This window comes from Delphinapterus leucas, chromosome 14 (genome assembly GCF_059928025.1).
Source record: "Delphinapterus leucas isolate spDelLeu-1000000601 "Yukka" chromosome 14, BTC_Dleu_Yukka2, whole genome shotgun sequence".
In the NCBI taxonomy this organism is placed as follows: domain Eukaryota; kingdom Metazoa; phylum Chordata; class Mammalia; order Artiodactyla; family Monodontidae; genus Delphinapterus; species Delphinapterus leucas.
The window spans coordinates 24,169,538-24,192,881 of NC_143142.1; the positions used below are offsets into that span (position 1 = coordinate 24,169,538).

At 47.5% G+C, this 23,344-nt stretch overlaps 1 protein-coding gene across 10 annotated transcripts in view; it reads left to right on the plus strand.

Annotated features, from left to right (window-relative positions):
- The window catches only part of DEPDC5 (DEP domain containing 5, GATOR1 subcomplex subunit), a 92,121-nt gene that overhangs the window by 39,423 nt on the left and 29,354 nt on the right, over positions 1-23,344 (plus strand). For 7 of the 10 annotated variants that reach the window (XR_016387556.1, XM_089894773.1, XM_022550996.3 and 4 more), the window contains 7 exons: positions 7,447-7,512; positions 10,875-11,058; positions 11,251-11,411; positions 14,531-14,648; positions 15,120-15,287; positions 17,202-17,421; positions 18,963-19,096. Coding sequence is in view for 9 of the 10 variants with exons in the window: in XM_089894773.1 (XP_089750899.1) it covers positions 7,447-7,512; positions 10,875-11,058; positions 11,251-11,411; positions 14,531-14,648; positions 15,120-15,287; positions 17,202-17,421; positions 18,963-19,096 (1,051 nt within the window). In the remaining variant the exon portion in view is untranslated. The remainder of the gene's footprint in view (positions 1-7,446; positions 7,513-10,874; positions 11,059-11,250; positions 11,412-14,530; positions 14,649-15,119; positions 15,288-17,201; positions 17,422-18,962; positions 19,097-23,344) is intronic. The other 3 variants (XM_022550998.3, XM_022551001.3, XM_022551004.3) reach the window with 1 other exon arrangement.

Below are 23,344 nucleotides of genomic sequence, written 5' to 3' on the forward strand. Positions count from 1 at the left end.
CAATTTTGGGTGACCTATTTAGAAGCAGTGCTGTATAATGCATGGAATTATAAATGGGCTGCACTTTACGTTTTTAGCAGAGAACGTGTTGGTCAAGAACACATTTATCATTGGACTGTCAGTGAGTCATGATTGAGGGCTGCTTATGAGATCACTGTAGTGGGCAACACCAGGCCTGAGAGCTTTAAATTATGTGTGTGTGTGTGGGCAAACCCACCCCCATCAAAACAATCAGGAGAGACCCAGAGGGAGCAGTGTGGTTCCAGCTACGAGTTCAGAGAAGAGAAGGGTGACGTTGTTGCTTACAGAAGTGGGCACGCATCTCAGACGCGAAGGGGTAGAATTTGGTCAGGAGGAGAGTGAGAAGGTGAGGGATTCTAAGTGGAGGGAGAGTAGGAACTTGTATTAATACAGGGTTTATGCTTTTTGGAAGCACTTGTATATCTGTTATCTTATGCGATCATCCCAGTAGGGAGTAGGTTATTGAGTATATTTTACATATACGGCAACATAACACCCAGAGATGTGGAGATGTTACACTAATCTCTCAGGCCAGTAGCCAGGTGTCCTGCTCTTTCTGATTTCAGCAGCAGTATTCAGAGAGCCCTTACAGGGGTAGGGGAACATGAATTTGGATGGGTGGGGGGCAGATTTTGGAAAGCCTCAAAGGACAGATAATTGTACAAAATGAATATGAAAAACATTAAAACTGAAAGAAAAAATGGTGCTGCTACTTTGTGTCTTAGTTTTCTATCAGTTAACTTGCATTTGTGGAACTTGGCTTAAGGAAGGCGTAATGAAAGTGAAGTTGTATTAAGTTGGTGAATGAAGTTTTCCTCCATTCACGGGTGAATTCAGCCAGCGACGTTTCTAGAGGCCTATAGCTAAGGCTCGGAAACTGGACTGGCAGTGAGAGAATTACTAAAGGATTATACTTATTTCCTTCCTATTTCTAGTGCATCTTTTCTGTCATTATTTTGAATGAGAAAACAAATTGAATAAAAATTTGGGGATGAGTAAGATACTTTTCATCCCTGTACTCAGGGGGCTAAAAATGTTACTTGTCTACCAGACTCTTTTAAAGTACCTTCAGAATACGCTAAAGGGAACATTTCTATTGTTTTGCTAAAAGAAGGAGCCATTTTATAGGAACCCAGAGTTTGACCTTCCTGGCTGTTTGGGGTCAGGTTGTACCAAGCAGGGCTGCTCTGGGGCTCATGGGACCATACTTTGAGCGAGCTTCCTGGTGACCTGAAGCTGGGGAACCATGGGCTCAGGTGGTAACAGCACCAGGATTTGCCCACAGTGGTCGTGGAGTGCTTCCGGGCCTGGGGTGGGTAGCTCACGTAGACCAGATGATTCCTCAGAAGACGAGTCTTGGAACTTTACAATCTAGTCTGGGGAAAAGCAGGAAGTTGCAAAGAATCCTTATTCAGCGATTGGTGTGGAAGATCCTCAAATGACACCATCCTAGAGGCCTCTGAGCTAAGAGTTCCCTGGTGCACATGCATTGGGAAAGCGGTTGCTGCCCCCTGCACCTCGGGCTCACCTTCTCGCTGTTGGGCTCCTGAGTCGTAGATCCATCTACCTGATGGGCCTCCCCACCTGGATGACCCCCGGCTACCTCATCCTTAATTACCGGCAGCTGAGCTCGCGTCTTGCTGTCCCACCGCCTGCCCACCTGCCCCTCCTTTTCTGACTCTGGGCCACATTCTCCATTCTCACCACCGTTGCTTTGTTTCAGACCCGTGTCATTTCTGGCCACGATTGTCACCGTAGCCTTCAAATCATCCTCCTGCTCTGTTCGTGTCCCCTCCGATCCATCTCCTGTACTGTCACCAATGAGCCATTTCCAAATGCAGGTCTGGTCTGATCACCCTCTCTGTCCCACATATGAACCGTTTATTGGTTCTTCACAGCTTGTAATGCCTGTCGTCACCTGGGCCCCACCTGCCTTTACACCTTCACCTGCCTCTACTCCCACGTAGCCCTGCATGTGGGAAGAACACAGGCTCTGGAATCTTAGGACATGAGTCCTGACTCCACCTCTAAAGAGCGGCGAGGCCCTTGGGCCAGGTACTTAACTGCTCTGTACCTCGGTTTCTTCATCTGTGAGGAGGGTTGAGTATTAAGTGTGATAATAATCCACGCAAAGCGCTAAGGACAGTGCCTGGCACGCATGGTGAGCACTCAGCAAACGAGAGCTGTTGTTGTCATTACTCTTATTAGATGAACACAGTTTATATTCCAGCTGTTGTCGTGCCTTCTCAGAAGATCTTTGTCCTCATGTTTCTGTGCATAGACTAGTCCGTCTACAGAATATGCTTTTTCCTTTATCTTCAACCCCTGATTCTGCCTTGTAAACATCCACTTGGTCTTTATGGATCAGCTCCAACAACACCTCCTCCTTGGAGCCCTCCCTGGTGGTTTTGCTTCCCCCCGCGCCTTCCCAGGAGGTGTGAGGCACATTTCCACGTAACTCCAGACGCAGTTGTACACTTGGCATATCCTGGGCCCACTGTTTGTTTCTACGTTTGTTTATTTTTCTTTGGCTGCGCTGGGTCTTCGTTGCTGCACGCGGGCTTTCTCCAGTTGTGGCGAGTGGGGGCTACTCTTTGTTGTGGTGTGCAGGCTTCTCATTGCGGTGGATTCTCTTGCTGAGGAGCATGGGCTCTAGAGCACAGGCTCAGTAGTTGTGGCGCACGGGCTTAGTTGCTCCGTGGCATGTGGGATCTTCCCAGACCGGGGCTCGAACCCGTGTCCCCTGCATTGGCAGGTGGATTCTCAACCACTGCGCCACCAGGGAAGCCCGCTCTTGTGCTTCTTGATCAATTATGTCAGCTAACCACAGAGAGAAATTAGGGAAAATCATTCTAATTTGTATTACCGTGTGCAATGACCAGTTACTGTCAGATCTACCTTCAGGTATATCCAGAATCTTAGCATGTCTCATCACTTCCACCAGCCAGCCCAACCCAAGAGGCCTTCATCTTTCACCTGGATTGTTGCAGTGGCCTGCTGACTGGTCTCTCAGCCTCCTCCCTTTGCCCTTCCGTAGAGTTTATTTTCAGCACAGTGGTTCAGAGTGACCCTTGGAAAATAGAAGTTAGATCATGAAATGCACATAAAGATCTTCACCTGCCTGCCTGCCTCACAGAGTTGTTGAAGGACCAGAAGTAGATCGGGTTCCTTAAGGGCAAAATTATCACATTGGGTCCTTGTCTGGGGACAAAGTGGGGGCTGAAACAAAACTAGTGAACATTTCCCTCATTAAAAAATGGAAGAAAAAAAAAAAATGGAAGAGAAACGGGAAAACCTCATCTGTGACCCACCTCTGCCTCCTGGCCTTGGCGGTTTGCACCATGTGCAGGCATGCAGGCGTGACTCTGATTTTGCCTGCATTTGGACCTGACTCATAGGTGAGTTGTGATTCACAGGGCTGGCATCTCTGCGGGTTTCTCTCCTGGCCCTGTGCTGCCCAGCAGGAACCAGGTGGTTGGTTGGTCTGGGCAGGCAGCGTTTATCCCTCTGTTTCTTTAACTGGGCACCCGTTTATAAGACTTGTTAGTGTCATCCCCCTGATGGGGGTAACTGTGCTAGAGAATTTTGATAAAGAAAATCAGTGGATGCCAAGTTTTCTTTCTCTTTACTGTCGGGACTCAGAATCTGCAACTTGGTGTTTGTGTTGAGTTTTAGATACGTGCAGCAGATTTGGACCGAGAGCTACCAGGCAAAGTAAATCAGAGCACACAGAGTTACTCACCCAGGCCAGGCTGGGTGTTTGTGGGGAAGTACCATCTCTGTAGCCCAGAGAGAAGAAGTGACTCGCCCCAGGCACAGGTGGCCCCTGGAAGCAGCCCCAAAGGCCCCACACGGATTACCTTTTTTGGCCAAACGTTAGCAACCAGCGAACACATTCACACTGCTTGACTCCGAACAGCTGTCAAGAGAGACAGAGCTGAGTTGACTCTTCTGAGCATTGGCTCCCCGAGCGGTGCGTCTGGCTTTCAACTTTGAGAGTGAGGTTCATTCCCAAATGTTGGGTTGTAGCAGAGCCGCCCGCCCAGGAGGTCTCCCCTCCCCCGCCGCCCTCCCAGGTCGTTGGGTTCTTCACATGCCAGTGGTGAGTCTGTGGGCCTGAAGCTGAGCCTCAGAGGCAGAGCTGCAGGGAGAGGCTGTGTGCTGGGCTTGAGATGCAAGGAAACTGTGAAAGTAGCTTCGAAGAAGCCTTTAAAATATTTATTTCTTCAAATTCTTTTCATTAAATTCTTTTCATTTCTTTCAAATAAAATGTGTTTGGGGATGGAAGACAGGGGAGGCACAAAAGGCTGAACATGCTTTATCCCTTAGAGATGGGCAGGTCTGCTCTGGGCCCAAAAGCCAGAGGTGCTCCGAGAACCCTTTGATGGGTTGCCTCTTTGAACTCAAACAATTGCTCACACAATTCTTAAGTTGAACTGTTTCTTTATGAGGGTAAGAATTTCAGTTCTCGTAGACGAAGTCTGGATTGGGTTAAAAAAAAAAAAAGGTGCTCTGATGATGAAATTTAGAATCCAAACCCATGAGGCGATGTATTAGTAATTCTCCTATTGCTCGCATCGCTTGGAGAATGCCGGTTTTATAATTGCCTTCATACCAGTTCTCAGGCCAGACAAGGAAAACCACCCCATTGCTTCTTCTTTGTTATGCTTTGTGTTTGTGTGAAAATGGATGCTGTCAGTCAGGCTAGCTTTTTCAGAAAATTTAGCTACAAATGGCTTTTGGCTGTTGGCAGAGAACAGATAACATTTTCAATAGATGAAAACTGGTGCCCCATTTGGATAGTCAGGAAATAAAGCATCTATAGAGTTGCGCAGAAAGAGTCTAAATGCAGGTGTCACTTCCTTACCGTGTGATCTTCAGTTAATTACTTAACTTCTCTGTGCCTCAGTTTCTTTATCTGTGGAAAAGGGATAACACCTACCTCACATTTGCCTCAGTGTGGGTTTGAATAAAATGAAGCACTGTTATTTTTCTGACTTAATAGATTGTATCTTCTTATTATGATGGCTAGTAATTTTTAAAAATCTACTGAAGACAGCTCCAAAAAAGAAGTTCTAAAATTGTTTTGGCCGAGTGACATCATCTTTCTGAATTAAAAAAAAAATTATTTACTTTAAAATTTACATACAGTAGAATTCACTCTGTTTAGTGTACAGTTCTATGAGTTTTGACAAATGCATAGAGTCATAAGCACCAACAAAGACATCAAGATACAGAACATTTCCATTACCCCTCAGATTCTTTGTGCTGCTTCTTTGTACTCAATCCCTCCCTCCTCCCCTGGCCACCACCGATCTGTTCTCTGTCCCTTTAGTCTCTCCCAGCAAGTCTTGCACATGGAATCATACAACTTGAAGCCTTCTGAGCCTGGCTTCTTTCACTGAGCATAATTCGAGATTCATCCAAGTTGTTGCCGGCATCCCCAGTCGTGTTCAGTACTTTTTATTGCCGTATCGTATTCCATTGTATAGATGTATTAGTTTATCCCTTCACCAGGTGGAAGACATTTGGGTTGTGAATAAAGCCACACTTACATAACTTACATAACAGGTTTTTGTGTAAGCATCAATCTTCATTTCTCTTAGGTGAATTCCTAGGAGTGGGATTGCTGGGTCAAATGGTCAATATATGTTTAACCTTTAAAGAAACTGCAATACTGTTTTCCAAAGTGGTGTGCCATTTTGTATTCCTGCAATCAGTGGATAAGGGTTTCTGTTGCTGCACATCCTGGTCAGCACTTGGCTTGAGCAGTCCTTCTAGCCATCCCAAGAGACCCGGGTGCAGAGGTATCCCACCGAACTTCTGATTTGCCATTTCTCTAATGACTAATGACATTGAGCATCTTTTCACGTGCCTTCTGTATGTGTGTCCATATCTTTTGCGCATTTCCTCATCAGGTTGTTCTCCTGCTCTGGAGTTTTTAGAGTTCTTTATGTGTTCTGGATACATGTCCTCTGCCAGAGGTGCGATTTGCAAATACTTTCTCACAGGTCGTAGCTTGTCCTTTCAAAAATTTCACAAGGGATTTGTAAGTATTTGTTCTTGTTAGAAAAGATTCAGCTGACACGAAAGTATTTACAGTAAAAAGCCAAAGATCTCCTTTCCCTCCCACCACTTCCTCCAGCTTTCTTCTAGGAGATAGCCACTGTTGACAGTTTTGTGAGGATCTTTCCAGTCCTATCCTAATTTTCTAGTAAATGTAAACGCGTGGCTTTCGGGATCTTAGTTCCCCAACCAGGGATTGAACCCCTGCCCTTGGCAGTGAAAACGCGGTGTCCTCACCACTGGACTGACAGGGAATTCCTTAGTAAATGTGTTTTGAAAGGAACATTTAATTTTTTAATTTTTATTTATTTTTGGCTGCGTTGGGTCTTTGTTGCTGCAGGCGGGCTTTCTCTAGTTGCAGCGAGAGGGAGCTACTCTTCATTGCGGTGGCTTCTCTTGTTGCGGAGCACAGGCTCCAGAGCGCAGGCTCAGTAGTTGTGGCGCACGGGCTTAGTTGCTCCGTGGCATGTGGGACCTTCCTGGACCAGGGCTCGAACCTGTGTCCCCTGCACTGGCAGGCGGATTCTTAACCGCTGCGCTACCAGGGAAGCCCTGAAAGGGACATTTAAATATTGAAATGTGTGTTTTGAAATTAGTTCTATTACTTTTCAGTCAATAAGTTGCATTTCAAAGACTCTCTGTTTTTCCTTTCAGCCCAGTTACAGGCAAAATCATTGCTTTTCTCTTGCAGTAGTGAGTTTTGATGTCCTGTGTCATATTCCAGGAAGCCATGATTCAGGAAAGAAAATTTCAGAGGATGACTGTTAAGTGGACTAAATTTAAATAGGTCATCTTGTGTTTGCTAAAGTTTGCTCTAATTAGTTGAAATTACTTTGAAATTCGTCCCGTTTCTGTTTTTTTTTTTTGCGGTACACGGGCCTCTCACTGTTGTGGCCTCTCCCGTTGAGGAGCACAGGCTCCAGACGCGCAGGCTCAGCGGCCATGGCTCGTAGGCCCAGCCGCTCTGCGGCATGTGGGATCTTCCCGGACTGGGGCACGAACCCGTGTCCCCTGTGTTGGCAGGCAGACTCTCAACCACTGCGCCACCAGGGAAGCCCCGTCCCATTTCTTATTCTAAGTGGTGGGTTGCTGTTTGCTTTTGTGCATGTACCCTAAAGGTCCCGTTAGGCGAACAGTATTGATAACCTCAGAGTAAAGTTCTGGCTCCTTCCCGAACTTTAGATTGCTCATTTTTCTTTGATGGATTCTTTTGTGCTGTTGGAGATACTCAACACAGAATTTGTACTTGGTTTTTTATTTTTAGCTACAGTTTGGGGCTTTTTTTTAAAACCATAACTGGTCAGAACTTTTATTGCAGAATGAGTCTCACTGACACAGATTCTTTTCATCTTTCCATAGGTATGAATCCTAGGACCCAGAATAAGGATTCTTTAGACGACAGTGTTTCTACCTCTCCAGACCCAAGTAAGAGGGACCTGCTGACGGGGGAAGGTGGCAGGGAGGTGGAGGCGTGGGGGTGGATGGTCAAGGCACTGGGGGAGCAAGAGGGAGCCCTTTGGGAAGAGAATGGTCTGGAAGTTCACATGTCTCTGGGTGGTGAGGGGAGAGGGGAGACTCTGCAGCCTCTCCGATGGAACATGAGTGGCAGGGAGGCCAAATGACCTGTTCTGGAATGTGATTCGGGGCCACACAGGAAGGGTAGCGGAATTCCCAGAGCTGGCCTTGGCTCTCAAATGCTTAATTATGGCTCTGGGGAGAAGTCGGAAGGAATAAGACCTGAAACTGTTTACATCCCTGTAGTTGGAAGTGTTTGTCTGGGTTGCATTTGCTTTGATCATCCTTGTCTATTGAAATAGCTGAACATCTAAATATCAACAATAGCAAAATACCAGAAAAAAAAAATTCTGCTGCTTGGTCGATTTTGCTTTACTTCATTGTGACCAGTGGATATATGTACATCACCAAGTCTTTTTATCCCCACTGTTAAGGAACTTAACAATCATTTCACTACTTCTCCAGGTCCGGCATACTGGTCATTTTTCATGGCAATATCAAACACATTATTAAATCGTGCTTTGGATAATCATGTCTTAATGATGGCCATTTGGGTGATTTCTAGTTTTTTAGCATATAATGCATGGTGCAGTGGGTGTGTTTTTTTCTCTTGGTTCAGATCCTCGGAATATATTCCAAAGAATAGTTGGCAGATTGATTGTTTTCTAGAAAGCTGCCAGCCCTGAATAGATGAGCCTGTTTCTTCTCTACAACCCCAGCACTGGATTTTGTCATCTGTGTTTATTACTGTTAACTGAATGATTCTGAGGTGGGACCTCCTCAGAGGCCTCTGCAGGGCCTGAAGATACTGGAGGTAGAAAACAGGCCACACAGACCTTTTACCCATGAAAAGAACATCATCAAGCTAAGAATTGGGAGCTTTTCTCACCACGGGGTTTGAATTCTCCGTATCTCAGTGTGTGCCCGCAGACACCATTTCTAAAAGGTTTTTATAATCTTGAGGGTCAGAAAGCTGGTGACGGCCAGAACGATGTAAGAAGGGACAGTAATAGAGTGTCTTCTGTTTCTGGCCTCCCCACGGGGACTGTATTGTGTGCCCACCTTCTGCTGCTGGTTCTAACCGAGAAATGTGAACAAATTCATCCCTCGTCTGCCCTATGGGGAATTGGGGTGTTAACTAGGTTATCGTGGGCTGTGTCGTTTTTTAAAAAAAATTATTATTTTTTTAATTGAAGTCTAGTTGATTTACAACATTGTGCCAATCTCTGCTGTACAGCAAAGTGACTCGGTTATACACATATAGACTTTTTTTTTCCATATTCTTTTGCATTATGGTTTATCACAGGAGACTGAGTATAGTTCCCTGTGCTATACATTAGGACCTTGTCGTTTATCCATCCTAAATGTAATAGTTTGCATCTACCAACCCCAAACTCCCAGTCCATCCCTCTCCCTCCCCCATTCCCCCTTGGCTGTGTTTTGAGTCCTTGAAGTATTAAGGAGTTAACAAGACCTGTATAGAGTCAACCGCATAGACTCAGAGAGTGGAGTGGTGATTGCCTGGGGCCTGTGGGGAGGTGGACAGTGGGGGGGGTGTTGCTGATTGGTGGGCGTAAAGCTTCAGTCCTGGGAGATGAGTAAGTTCTGGAGACCTGCTGCTCGGCACCGTCCTCAGTTAACAATACTGAATTGGACACTTACAAATTTTGTTGTTGTTGTTTGTTTTTTTAAATTTTATTTATTTTTATTTATTTATTACACAGCAGGTTCTTATTAGTTATCTGTTTTATACATATTAGTGTATATATGTCAATCCCATTCTCCCAATTCATCCCACCCCACCTCACCCTACCCTCCACTACACTTAAAAATTTGCTAAGATAGTAGATCTCACGCTAAGTGTTCTTACCACAATAAAATAAAATTCAAACCAACCAACCAAAAGTCAGCCCAGGACCTGGAGTGGAGACCGTGGAGTTAGGCCTGTTGCAGGTCAAGTCATCTTCCCCAAAGCAGGGCTGCCACACAGGGCATGTTTCCTGCTGGGACTCAGGGTGCAATCCCCTTCTTGTCCCTAACTCTGGGCTCAGGGAGGCTCTGTTGCCCTGGGTGGTGTGTCGGTCACTGTATGGAGGAAAGATCCCTGAGCAGAGTGGCTTCTGGCCCTGTGACCTCTGGTGGGTTCGGCTCGGCCAGGTGTTTAAAGGGGCCGATGATGCCTCCACACCTGCTCGGAGGAGGTGATGTGAGGGGGTACAGCACACGGTAAGTCACAGGGCACCACGAGAAGTGAGGTGCGTGAGGGTCTCACTGGGAATGCAGAGGCAGAGGCGCGGAGTGTTTCTGTTGCTCATTGCTCCCTCGCATGGAGATTTGACAAATAATTTTCACTTAAATGACTTAGAGAGATTACCACCCCATTACTTTAACTCTGATTCTCAACCGGGGAATATTTTGCACTTCAGGGCACTTTTGGTCATGTCTACAGACATTTTTGGTTTTCACAACCAGAAGATGTCACTGGCATCTAGTGAGTAGGGACCAGGGATGCTGCTCACATCCTACAATGCCCAGGACAGCCCCCACAACAAAGAGTTATCTGGTCTAGAATAGCCTTCATGCCCCGAGGTGGAGAAACCCTGCTTTACCCAAAGAGCAGGAGGTTTTGGACAGACCCATGTGGTCGGGCCCACTCTGCTGATGGCAGCTTTCATTTCTAGATTGTTAAACTCTGTCTCCTAAAGTTCCGGCCTTGTAACTCCCAGGCATCCTTCCTTGATTCCTCTTCCTACCCTTTTGGATCTGTAACTTATTTTTGCAATCCTGAAAGTGTTCCTGAATTCTGCTCCCGTGTGCTATTCGCTCCAAAATCCAGCTCCAAAATCCGGCTGCGCTCTCCTCCTCTCCCCACCCAGCCTCTCCATCAGCCCAGGGGAGGCTTCCAGCTCGAGCCTCTCTTCCAGTTTCGGAATGTTGATTTGCTTCGATGTGTAACTGCCTGGCCTGGCCTGCCCTGCGGTAACCTCACTGGCATCGCGGCTGTAGCTCATGATCAGCAGAAAATGAAAAGTATCGGCTGTGCATCCCATTTGCATGATGGGATTGGATAAGCACTGCGTTGTCTAACAGCCTCTGTTTCTCTCTCTTTCTCCCCCCCCCACCCCTTTCCTGGCAATTTTATCACCTGTCACCACCTACTTTCTCCTTCCCCCTCCTTTCGTCCCTCCCCCCCCCGCCACCCCCACCCCCTCCCGCCATCCTACACCTGCCTGGTGACTACACGTACCTTCCTCCCTGTTCACACGAGGCAGTTCTGACGCTGTCTGCTCCCCCTGTAGTGCCAGGCTTCTGTTGCACAGTTGGCGTGGACTGGAAGTCTCTCACTACTCCGGCGTGCCTCCCCCTCACCACGGACTACTTCCCCGACCGCCAGGGCCTGCAGAATGACTACACAGAGGGCTGCTACGATCTCCTCCCAGAGGCCGACATCGACAGGTCGGTGGCAGAGGAAAGGCGCGCAGCTTTTGTTTCTCCCAAGACTGGTTTACAAATCGTTAGTTTCACTTACCACCACGGAAGGGTCATCAGGGCTGGCTCGTGGGGATGAAGCCAAGGACCGGGGGACTCTATGAGTGTCACATGGCCCTGGGCCAGGCATGTCCTGTGAACAGCCGTCTGTCTTTTCAGGAGGGACGAGGAAGGTGTGCAGATGACGGCTCAGCAGGTGTTTGAGGAGTTTGTCTGCCAGCGGCTCATGCAGGGCTACCAGATCATCGTGCAGCCCAGGGCACAGCAGCCCAGCCCCGCTGGCCCGCCCCCGCTCAGCAGCAGCCCGCTCTATGGCCGTGGTGAGCTGTCCTCTTTGGACTGTAGTTTCTCTTCTCTACTAAGTTTGTGCAAGCAGGTTCTCAAGATAGTAGGGAATACATACATTTAGGAGTCATTGTTTTTCAACACACATTTTTTTTCCCTCTAAATCTAACTTTACATGAGAATTAAACTCTCCACTGGGTTCAGAGTTATCTTAAAACTCTCCTTTTAAGGTAGAGGGTATGACCAAGTTCAGGAAGTTCCAGCCTGGCTTGAGCAGTACCTCGGGGTCCCAGGCAGCCAAGCAGGGGCTGAACTGTCAAACTACAGGGTGAATATTCCAGACCCAGGAGCCTGGGTTTATGTCTCCCACAGTGCCTGACACAGTAGGTCTTCTCATGTTACCTGAATCTCAAGTTTATACTTGTTGTTTTTTGGGTTTTTTCCCCATTCTGGATTCATGTTCTCTTGTTTGTCGCTGCAGCTCAGTGACTTGAAGCCGGGATGGTTTGTCCCTGAGTGGCAGAGGCTAGTGAGCGGCGGAGACTCAGTGGCACCGGCTGAGTCAGAGCTGGGCTCTGGAGGGCTCCTCTGAAACAAGTCAGGCAGCGAGAATTACATGCAGGGGCCTGGAACCACACGGCGGCGGTCACTTCCTGGAACCATCACTGAGCATCTGATAGTCCCCTGCTTCCTCCTTGTAGCTAATGAGCTCCCCTCCTCCCTAACCAGCCAGCACCAAACCTCAGGCCATCTTTGGCTTCATTAAAGCTCCTCTGGGGACTTCCCTGGTGGCGCAGTAGTTAGGAATCTGCCTGCCAATGCAGGGGACACGTGTTCGAGCCTGGTCCGGGAATATCCCACATGCCACGGAGCAGCTAGGCCCATGTGCCACAGCTACTGAGCCTGCACTCTAGAGCCCGGAGCCGCAACTACTGAGCCTGTGTGATGCAACTACTGAAGCCCACTTGCCTAGAGCCTGTGCTCCGCAACAAGAGAAGCCACTGCAATGAGAAGCCCGCACACTGCAACTAGAGAAAAGCCCGTGCGCAGCAATGAAGACCCAAAGCAACCAAAAATTTAAAAAAAATCTCCTCTGGTTAGAGGATCAAAGAAGCGTGGACCTGTTAATGGGAGCTTAGCAGTCCTCCAGTCCAGGCCCTGTTGTTCACGACAAAGCTTTGGATTCCCTCTGGATTTTCTCTAAAAGCCCCTTGTGATATGTATCACGTGACGCCTTTTTCGCACATTATAGACTGTACTGAATAGTAACCTTTCTGAGTGCCAGGATGATTTCAGCTGCATCTTGTCCTCCACCACAGAAACCACTGTGCCCGGTGTACGACAGTGTGCCTTGATGAATATATGACTGTGTTCATTCATTCGTTCATTAGTATTTTTTCTTTTGGCTCTGTTGGGTCTTCATTGCTGCGCGCGGGCTTTCTCTAGTTGTGGCAAGCAGGGGCTACTCTTTGTTGCGGTGCACGGGCTTCTCATTGCGGTGGCTTCTCTTTTTGTGGAGCACGGGCCCTAGAGTGCGTGGGCTTCAGTAGTTGTGGCACGTGAGCTCTAGAGCGCAGGCTCAGTAGTTGTGGCGCACGGGCTTAGTTGCTCCACCACATGTGGGATCTTCCTGGTCCAGGGATCGAACCCGTGTCCCCTGCACTGGCAGGCAGATTCTTAACCACTGCGCCACCAGGGAAGTCCTCATTAGTATTTTTTTTTTTTTTTTTTTTTGCAGTACGCGGGCCTCTCACTGTTGTGGCCTCTCCTGTTGCGGAGCATAGGCTCCGGACGCGCAGGCTCAGCGGCCATGGCTCACGGGCCCAGCTACTCCGTGGCATGTGGGATCTTCCCGGACCGGGGCACGAACCCGTGTCCCCTGCATCGGCAGGTGGACTCTCAACCACTGCGCCACCAGGGAAGCCCCTCATTAATATTTTTGAAGCTCCTGCTCTGTGGGGGAAAATAACATTAGTCAAACTATGTATACAATTCCACGTTGCAATAAAGACTGTGAGGGAAAAATCAGAGGGCTGCGAGAATATTTAATACAGGACCTGATCTGGTCTGGAGAGTCAGGGGCGGCTTCTTTGAGGAGTTGATGTTTGAGCTGCTGCTGTACCTGAAACACATGCAGGAGTTTTTAGTGAGAGAGGAGTGGAGGGCAGGAACAGGTGGGCCAAGCATGCCAGGCAGCAGGGTTAGTATGTGCAAAGGCCCTGTTGGCTGGAAGACCTCGTGAGACTTTCTAGGCACCCGAAAGAAGACTGGCGTGGAGAGCACTGGGAATAAGCCAGCAATGTGGCCGGAGATGTCAGGAGACCCAGGCTGCACAGGCCCACGTGAAGGATTTTGTTCTTATCCCAAGAGCAGTGGGATGAATCTGCTTTTCATGTCAGTGGCTCCATCCAGGTTGCCTACTTCCTTTTCTGTGAAATAGCACTTTATCAGGTGCTACTGAAAATACAAAGACGAACAAGATTTGGGTCCTGGCCTCCTGGAACTTTTGGTTTGTCAGGGTGTGAGACAGAGGCACACAAGGAGCTACATCCAGGGTAGAATTCACCACTGATAGGGTCTGATAGCTTTCTGGAGGAAGTGGCATTTGATGGTGACCTTAAATGATCCCTAGGATTTCGACAGTCGCCCAGGAAGAGAAGGCAGAAGAAGCAACAGGAGCAAATGTTTGGAGAAGGAAATTCGAGCAAATAAGTCTGAAACATGGTGCAGCAGTGTGGGCGTCATGGGGGCTGAGGGCCGAAAGCTAGGTTGGCCACCCCCGCGGTTGAGGGCCTCAGATGCCGGGTGGCAGCTTGTGCCTGAGGGGAGTGGAGTTCCATTTTAGCCAATTAACATCTACTCCGGAACTTTCCTTCACAGAGGATGAGGCATTGGGCTGTTCGGCCAGCTGTTGTAGGCACCCCCAGGCTCTAACCTCCTGCTTGCTGGTCAGTAACAGAAAAATCTGCCCACTTCAGGACTTTTTTTTTTTTTTTAAACCAAGAATATTTCTTTTCCATGAAACTGCCCCTGGAAAGAAAGTGTTGCCTCTTTTGTTTCTCCTTTTCTAAATCTATATGGAAGAGAGCAATTGCCTGTTAAAGGAATGACCCTCAACCAGATGGAGGAAGTTATTTATTTTTTTCCCTATTAGGCCTTGTGTCCCGAAACCGCCCTGAGGAGGAAGACCAGTACTGGCTGAGCATGGGCAGAACTTTCCACAAAGTCACACTGAAGGATAAGATGATCACAGTGACACGATACCTTCCCAAGTGAGTCCCTTGGGTATTTAAAGTTTTCAGCTCTGTCCTCAATTATGTCAAACTACTAAGTTATGTTTCTAACACATACTGTCCACATACTGAATTATGTGTATAACACGTAATTCAAACCAAGGAGGTTGAGTAATTGGTTTTTCTTTCAGTTACTGTTTTACTCTCTAGGGTTGTATTTTATGGTTGTAGCTCACCTACTTCCAAAAGGGATTTGATCCAGCTTATAATGTTTAGCATGAGTCTTAACATGCCAATTAAAAATAAAGAGTATGAGGCTAGAAGAATGAGAAAGTTTAAGAAGAACTGAGAAATCTCCATTACCAGTTCCCTGGGATGAGTTTTGGTTACTGTGGTCGAGGGTCGAGTGCCAAGGATACTGCTAAGTGTCTTGAGACAGAAAAGGTACAGGAGACTTGGGGGGAGGGGGGAACCTTGTTTGGACCTCAGGCCACACCCTTTGTTTTTCAGGTACCCTTACGAATCTGCCCAGATCCACTACACCTACAGCCTCTGCCCCTCCCACTCAGACTCGGAGTTTGTCTCCTGTTGGGTGGAATTCTCGCACGAGCGGCTGGAGGAGTACAAGTGGAATTACTTAGACCAGTACATCTGCTCTGCCGGCTCCGAGGACTTCAGGTCAGAGACTCCGATTTCACTTTCCATCCTCGCTGCCTTGCGTGTGTCTGTATTTTAATGTCTCTGTCCTTTCTCCTGATTGCAAAATGATGCCTGTTTTAGAAGAAAAAAAAGAAAAAGAAAATGGAGGGGAAATAGCACATCTGCATTGGGTTAAAAACTCAGTGATGAGATGGACGTGGATGGTTGTGCAACAGTGTGAATGTACTGAATGCTGCTGAATTGTGCACTTAGAGATCATTAAAGTGGTAAATTTGTTATGTATATTTTACCGCATGAAACAACAAACAACAGCAAAAAACCTGGTGAAGATGTGCTCTTTCTTTAAAAAATATTTATTTATTTATTTGGTTGCACCGGCTCTTAGTTGCAGCAGGTGGGCTCCTTAGTTGTGGTTCATGGGCTCCTTAGTTGCAGCAGACAGGCTTCTTTAGTTGCAGCACATGAGCTCCTTAGTTGTGGCTCTCTGGGTCCATAGTTGCCACACACAGTCTCCTTAGTTGTGGCATGTGAACTCTTAGTTGCGGCATGCATGTGGGATCTAGTTCCCTGACCAGGGATCGAACCTGGGCCCCTGCAATGGGAGTGCGGAGTTTTAACCACTGTGCCACAAGGGAAGTCCCAAAATGTGCTCTTTGGTGGAATGTCAGTGCTCTTCACATTTTCCTGACTGCTTGTGACATCTTTTTTTTTTTTAATTGAAGTCTAGTTGATTTACAATGTTGTGTTAATTTCTGCTGTCGAGCAAAGTGGTTCCGTTATACGCATATATACATTCTTTTTTTTTTGTATTCTTTTCCATTATGGTTTATCATAGGATTTTTAAAAAATCGTTTTTCAGCTTTATTGAGGTATAACTGACAAAAATTGTACATATTTAAGGTGTACAATGTGATGGTTTCATATAAATATAGATTTTTTCTTTCTTTTTATTGGAGCATAGTTGATTTACAATGTTGTGTTAGCTTCTGCTGTACAGCAAAGTGAATCAGTTATACATATACATATACCCACTCTTTTTTAGATTCTATTCCCATGTAGGTCATTACAGAGTACTGAATAGAGTTCCCTGTGCTATATAGTAGGTTCTTATTAGTTATCTGTTTTATATATAGTAGTGTGTATATGTCAATCCCAGTCTCCCAATTTGTCCCTCCCCGCCCCTTTCCCCCTTGGTAACCATAAGTTTGTTTTCTACATCTGTGACTCAATTTCTATTTTATAAATAGGTCTATTTGTACCATTTTTTTTTTAGATTCCACATATAAGTGATATCATATGATATTTGTCTTTCTCTGACTTACTTCATTCAGTATGACTATCTCTAGAGCCATCCATATCCCTGCAAATAGCATTATTTCACTGTTTTTTTATTATCATAGGATATTGAATATAGTTCTCTGTGCTATACAGTAGGACCTTGTTGTTTATCCATTCTATATATAAAAGCTTTGTGACGTCTTGTTTTTGTTTTATTTTATTTTATTTTTTTGGCCATGCTACGAGGCATGCAGGATCTTAGTTCCCTGACCAGGGATTGAACCTGGGCGCACAGCAGTGGAAGTGCCGAGTCCTAACCAGTGGACCACCAGGGAATTCCCTGTGACATCTTGTTTTCAATTTTTCATTTTTATGCATGATTTATGGTTGTGATGATAAAAGGCCACAGCGGCACTGGGCCTGGGTGCACAGAAGCATTCTGACGTCTCTGGGATAGAAAGTAAAAGCAGCCTTGGAGTTCTTCCCTCTCAGCCTGCGTGAAATGCAGCATCAGATGAGCACGTGCTCCTGGGCAGATGGACGCTTGCACACTCACTCCCGGGGGCGTGGGTGTTGAGATGGGATGCTTACTGGGGTGCTTTTATCATCTACTTTTTCTCACCACCACCCCTTTTCCCCTCTGGCCCTCTGTAGCTTAATTGAGTCTCTGAAGTTCTGGAGGACCCGCTTCCTGCTGCTGCCAGCCTGTGTCACCGCCACCAAGCGCATCACGGAGGGGGAGGCCCACTGTGACATCTACGGGGACAGGCCTCGGGCAGACGAGGAGGAGTGGCAGCTCCTGGATGGCTTCATCCGATTCGTGGAGGGCCTAAACCGGATCCGCCGGCGGCACCGCTCCGATCGCATGATGCGGGTGAGGCACCACAGACCCCTTGGGGGCTGGGCCCGGTCTGGGATGCAGGGACCGTCTCCTCCTGTGTCTGAGGCCTCTCGCCGGCCAGTTTCTTTACTCCACAGCTGCCCAGCATTTATCTTCAGTCCAAAGAAGTGGGTTCTCCTCCAGAGCAGGGTGAAGCAGGGTACACAGCCAGCCACCGGGCTGGGGCCACGCATCTGACCCGAGGATACAGTCCTTTGTGAGCTCCCCACTGGGGACCCAGCGTCAGGCACAGCTGCTTATGTGACTGGATTGCTGGTGCTGGATTGCTGGATAGAAACTCGCTCAAGAGGGTGACAGCAGCAATGTCACTTGTAGTGTTTCCTGCACCCTTGGGCCTTCATTCAACCACTCACTCCCCAGTGAGGACGCTGAGGCTCGTGGGGGTGATGGGATGTGTCTGAGGACACCGAGCTAATAAAGGGCTGATCTGGGATGATTCAGAGTGTGTGTGTGTGTGTGTGTGTGTGTGTGTATGTGTGTGTGTACACGTGTGTGTACAAATAACAGCTCTGTGAATTTTACAAATGTATAGATTCACATAACCACCCCCCCCACCACAATCAGGACATGGAATAGTTCCATCAGTGCAAAAAAACTCTCACACTACCCTTTAGAGTCACACTGTCCCCCCATCTCTAACCCCTGGCAGCCACTGGTCTGTCCTCCATCACTATACTGTTGTCTTTTCCAAATGTCCTATAAGTGAAATCATACGATACGTAACCTTTCGAGGCTGCTTTCTTTCACTCAGCATAATGCCTTTGGGGTTCATCCAACTTGTCGCTGAAATCCACGGTTCATTCCCTTCCATTGCTGAGTAGTGTTCCATCATCAGCCGTGTTTTTATTTTTTGTTTTTAACCTCAAGTTCAGTGTTCTTTAACCCAGGCCAGCTGCCTCTCGTACACAGCATCATTTCTGGGAGAGCTTATGTAGTGGAAAGAACCTTAGTTCTTGCGGTATGCGGGCCTCTCACTGTTGTGGCCTCTCCCGTTGCGGAGCACAGGCTCCGGACGTGCAGGCTCAGTGGCCATGGCTCACGGGCCCAGCCGCTCTGTGGCATGTGGGATCTTCCTGGACCGGGGCACGAACCTGTGTCCCCTGCATCGGCAGGTGGACTCTCAACCCCTGCGCCACCAAGGAAGCCCAGAACCTTGGTTTTGAAGTCAGTTAACTGGAGTTTGAATTCCAGCTGCAGTGCGATTTGGGATAAGTTACTTCACTTCTCTGAGACTTAGCTTCTTTTTCCATAAATTAGATGTGATGTTATTTACAAGGAAATCCTTGAGCCGTTGATTGAGAATAAAATGAGATGCTATACGTAAACCACCTCAAGGAGGCAGTGTGTTTTGAGTCCACAGCTATTTGGGACCTTCAGTTCAAGCAAAAAGCCATTTCCTGGCATTTCCTGATCCTGAGACCCCGTCTTCCCCAACTGCACTGATGGGCCCCCAGAGCCTGAGGCACAGCAGACGCAGCAGCATCTGATGGCCTGTCTCCTCCTCTATGCTTTAGAAAGGGGCCGCCATGAAAGGCTTGCAGATGGCTGGGCCCATCCCTACCCACTCCCTCGAGTCGACCGGCCCCCCGGTTGGGAAGAAGGGAACCTCAGCTCTGTCTGCCCTGCTGGAAATGGAAGCCACTCAGAAGTAAGTACCTGGTGGACAGAGACTCGTTCCCATCCCCCAGGCCCCAGTGCTGTGAAATGTGACTTCTGTCTACCAAGGAGCCAGTAACTGACAAAAAGACACATATGTGAAAAGAAAGCTAGGTTAATACCTGGTAAGTGTCGAATGTCATGAAGTAGGTCAGAAGTTAAAAACTTGCAGTCTGGGACTTGATTTGAACTACAGATACAGTTGGTTTGGTCCACAAGGTGTTTTTTTTTTTGGTTGGTTGGTCTTTTGTTTGTTTTGTATTTTTAATAGACTTTCTTTTTTAGGGCAGTTTTAGGTTCAAGGCAAAATTGAATGGAAGCTACAGAGAGTTCCCATCTACACCCTGTCCCTGCACATTATCCACATCCCTCACTGAACGGTACATTTGTTACAATCGATGGACCTGCATTAACACATCGTAGTCACCCAAAGAGCACAGTTTATTTACATCAGGGTTCACTCTTGGTGTTGCACATTCTATGGGTTTAGACAAACTTATAATGACATGTAGCCACCGTTATAGAGTAGTTAACATTGCCCTAAAAACACAAAATACTTTTTATATATTTGAGCCAAATTTTTTTCGTTTGAAGATTTCATATAAAAATCTTGATTTCTTAATGAATTCTTACATGAAAAAATATATAACATGGTTATATTGTATAAAAAAATATAGATAATGTAATACGAAATTATATTATGGGTAATATGTAAAATCCAACTTTGCTCGAAGTGGTGGAGGCTCAGTTACCACTGGGTCCACGTTCAAGCCCAGCCACGACGGGCTGGCACTTTAGGTGGACTAGTGCCCCTGGTTTACTGTAGAACCAGCACGCCGTCTGCTCTTGAACTTGTCTTGGCCCCTCAGACAAGGGCCACCTGACCAGCTTCTCTAGGCATTTGAGCGTGTGGTCCCTTTGTAAACAGTAGGTGCTGCAGCTCTTAGGACCCCCGTGGGACCACATCTTGCTTTGGGAGGGCAGGGACAGTGTCACAGGAGGTAGGATTTAAGGTGTCCTTGTAGAAAGGGATGCATTTATATGGGGGGTAGGGGGAGGACTTGGGGAAAAGGGGAAAACATTGCCACGAGCAGGTGGGACCTACTCTGGGAGGCCTTCCCTGCCCCCTCCAGCCTTCCAGCCAGATCAGATCCCTGCTGTACTTCCTGGTGTCTGTCTGGTGAGGGAGTCCGTGCCATGCCCACAGGAGCCCAAATATGTTAAGCTTTCAGAAGGTAACATGAGTGAGCCCGAGGCCCAGTGGGAGATGCAGTTGCAAAGACAGCATGGGAAATCGGATTCCAGGCTGTTCTTACACATTCTCATAGCAAGAGCGACTCTTTGAAAGTTTATTTTAATGGAAAATTTCAAACAGATTAAAAAAAAGTAGACTCGTGTAATAAATCCCTGTTTACCCATCACCCAGCTTCAATGATTATCAACTCACGGCCAATCTTGTTTCATTTATATCCTGCTTGCTCACATCTTCCTTTTTATTTCTTATGAAATCCCAGACATCACACCCCTTTGTCTATAATATTTCAGTGTGCATCTCTGAAAGATAAGTACTCCTAAAACAAAACTGTAATACCATAATTTACCTAAAAAGTCACAGCAGTTCCTTAATATCATGTAATATTCATTCAGCATCTTTGGCAGAAGTGGTGTTTGCAGAAATGGGTCCTGTGTACAGGAAGGCCTGGTGGGTGGGCCCAGGAGGCAGAGGCCTCACTAGTCCAGGCGAGAGGCAGAAGAGGCTAGAGGGTGAGGATGGGATGGAGAGGAAGGGATGCGGGAAGAGAGAAGGGAACAGCGTGGCCATGGTGACAGGGGAGCAGATGAGAGGAGGAGAGCTGGGGTAGGTCGGGCTCATTACTGAGGGCGCTGGGGCCTCCAGAAAATACCTTTATCTGACCAAGGAAAGACCCCAGAACTCCACCTGGCAGGTTGTCCCTGTAGCTAATCACAGACCTTTCCTGCTGGAAAAAAGAACAAGGAACATATGTTGCTGGGAGGGGTGTGAAGTTGGGGGCAGGGGAATCTTATTTTAATGTGTCAGTGAGTCATCGTTCAGTGCACCCCAAGGAGCCTCTTTCTGCTCAGACTTGAAGAGGACGGGTACTTTGGGGTGGCAGTGTCCCTGGGTGTGTGTGGGGAGCTCAGCTGACCCCACAGCAGGAGGCAGGACAGATGACTGCTCCTGGGTGATGTGGTGTGATTTCTCAGAGCTGGAGGCCGAGCAGAGGGAGCGAGACCTTTACATGACGTTTGCTCACACAGCATTTTTTACTTTGTGTTTTTCTTTATTGTTTTGCTACACCAAGCAGATCCAATTTTATTATGGAAAACTGTTATAGCCATACGAAGAAGAGTTTCAGAAGTTTCACCCGTAGTCCTGTCATCTTACCACGCGTGTCTGTTTCCTCCATTTCCCCTGGGTCTTTACCTGGAGGCGTGCACCTGTTGTCAGGCTCTCGTGGGAGGCAGAGGTCCCAGGAACGTGGTTGTGGGCAGTCTGGGCTGCAGGTGCCAGTCCGCAGCTCTGCGGCTCCTGTTAGATGGGGATAAACTGATGTCAGGGAGTCAGAGCGGGGAGAGAGCCCATGTGGCAATTGTCGTGGCCTCTGGGAAGAAGGTAGCGTGCCCCATGCTTGTTCTCACGTGTGGGCTTGCACAGTATAGCTAGTCCTTTTGTGACATCCCCTCTCCTGAGCCGTGAGACAAGGAACCTCCGAGGGCAAGGACGGGTCCTACTTGTCTCTGAATCCCCGACTCCTAGTCCACGGGTCAGCACATAGATGGCAGCTCAGTACATGGGGGTTGTCGTGTGCATCAGACGAGGAGACCCTGGGGGGCAACCGAGGCTTCCTGCCACCACCATCCCAGCCACGGGCTAGGCCACAGCCCCCAGGAGGCGCAGGAGAGCGTCCCAGTGTGTGTTTGCGGATGAGGCCCAGAGGAACACACCACGATGTGGTGCAGAGACAGTGCACTGTACGTGGACCAGGCAGAGTCAGGCTTTTAGTCTGCTTTTCTTATATGAATTACACCTCAGAGTACCCAAGTGATTGGTGCAGGAGGTGTCTCTCTCTGATATTCCAGCTAATGGGTCCAGAAGGAGCACTGGAACATTACCACATGTGGGCTCTGATGCGCTCACGGACCTAGCAGAGATCACCAGTGACCGCTCACATCGCCAGATGCTGTGGGCCTCCATGTAGAAGCACACAACACACTGAGGAAGAATTACTGCCCCATCAAACCTAAATGTGCTCAAACCTCTAAATATAATTTCTAGTGCTCAGGAAGTATGGGGCGCAGAGGAACACGATAAACAATAAAGGGATATGATCAGCATATCCAGACTGTAAATTTACAGGACGAGTGAGCTACTTTCTTCCACAAATAAATTGCAGGGAGATGGAGGGATGAGTGGAGGTTTTAGCTTAAAGAATACTTGAGAGACATAACTGACTGCATTGTAGGGATTTTAACTGAATCCTGTTTTGAACAAACACACAGTAAAATCTGTTTTTAAAAAAATTTATTATATTTGGGTCTTCGTTGCTGCATGCGGGCTTTCTCTAGTTGCAGTGCGTGGGCTTCTCATTGCGGTGGCTTCTCTTGTTGCAGAGCACGGGATCTAGGTGCACCGGCTTCAGTAGTTGTGGCTCACGGGCTCTAGAATGCAGGCTCTGTAGTTGTGGCACACGGGCTTAGTTGCTCTCTGGCATGTGGGATCTTCCTGGACCAGGGATTGAACCCGTGTCCCCTGCATTGGCAGGTGGATTCTTAACCACTGCGCCCCCAGGGAAGTCCTAAAATCTTTTAAAGATACAATATATACTGAAGTGTTTATGGATGAAGTAATAGCATGTGTGAGTTTTGCTTCCAAATAATCGGGTGGATAGGGATAGATGAAACAAGATTGACTGTATCAATAAATAATTCTGGGGTCCAGGTAGATAAGAGTTCGATTACATTATCCTCCTTATTTTCATATGGGTTTGAAAATTTTCCATGACAAAAACCAAAAAGAGAGAGTGTAACAGGTTACTATGGAAACTGATTTTTAATCTCCGATATGAGGTTACTTCACCATCAGTAAGAGATGTGTCAGGATTTAAGATGAGGGAAATGTCACAAATTGGCTTCCCGGGGAAACGGATGGAGACAGAATTTAGTCGTGGGCTCAGCCCCTGTGGGAGGGAGGGGGCGGAAGGTGGAGGGGACAGAGGGA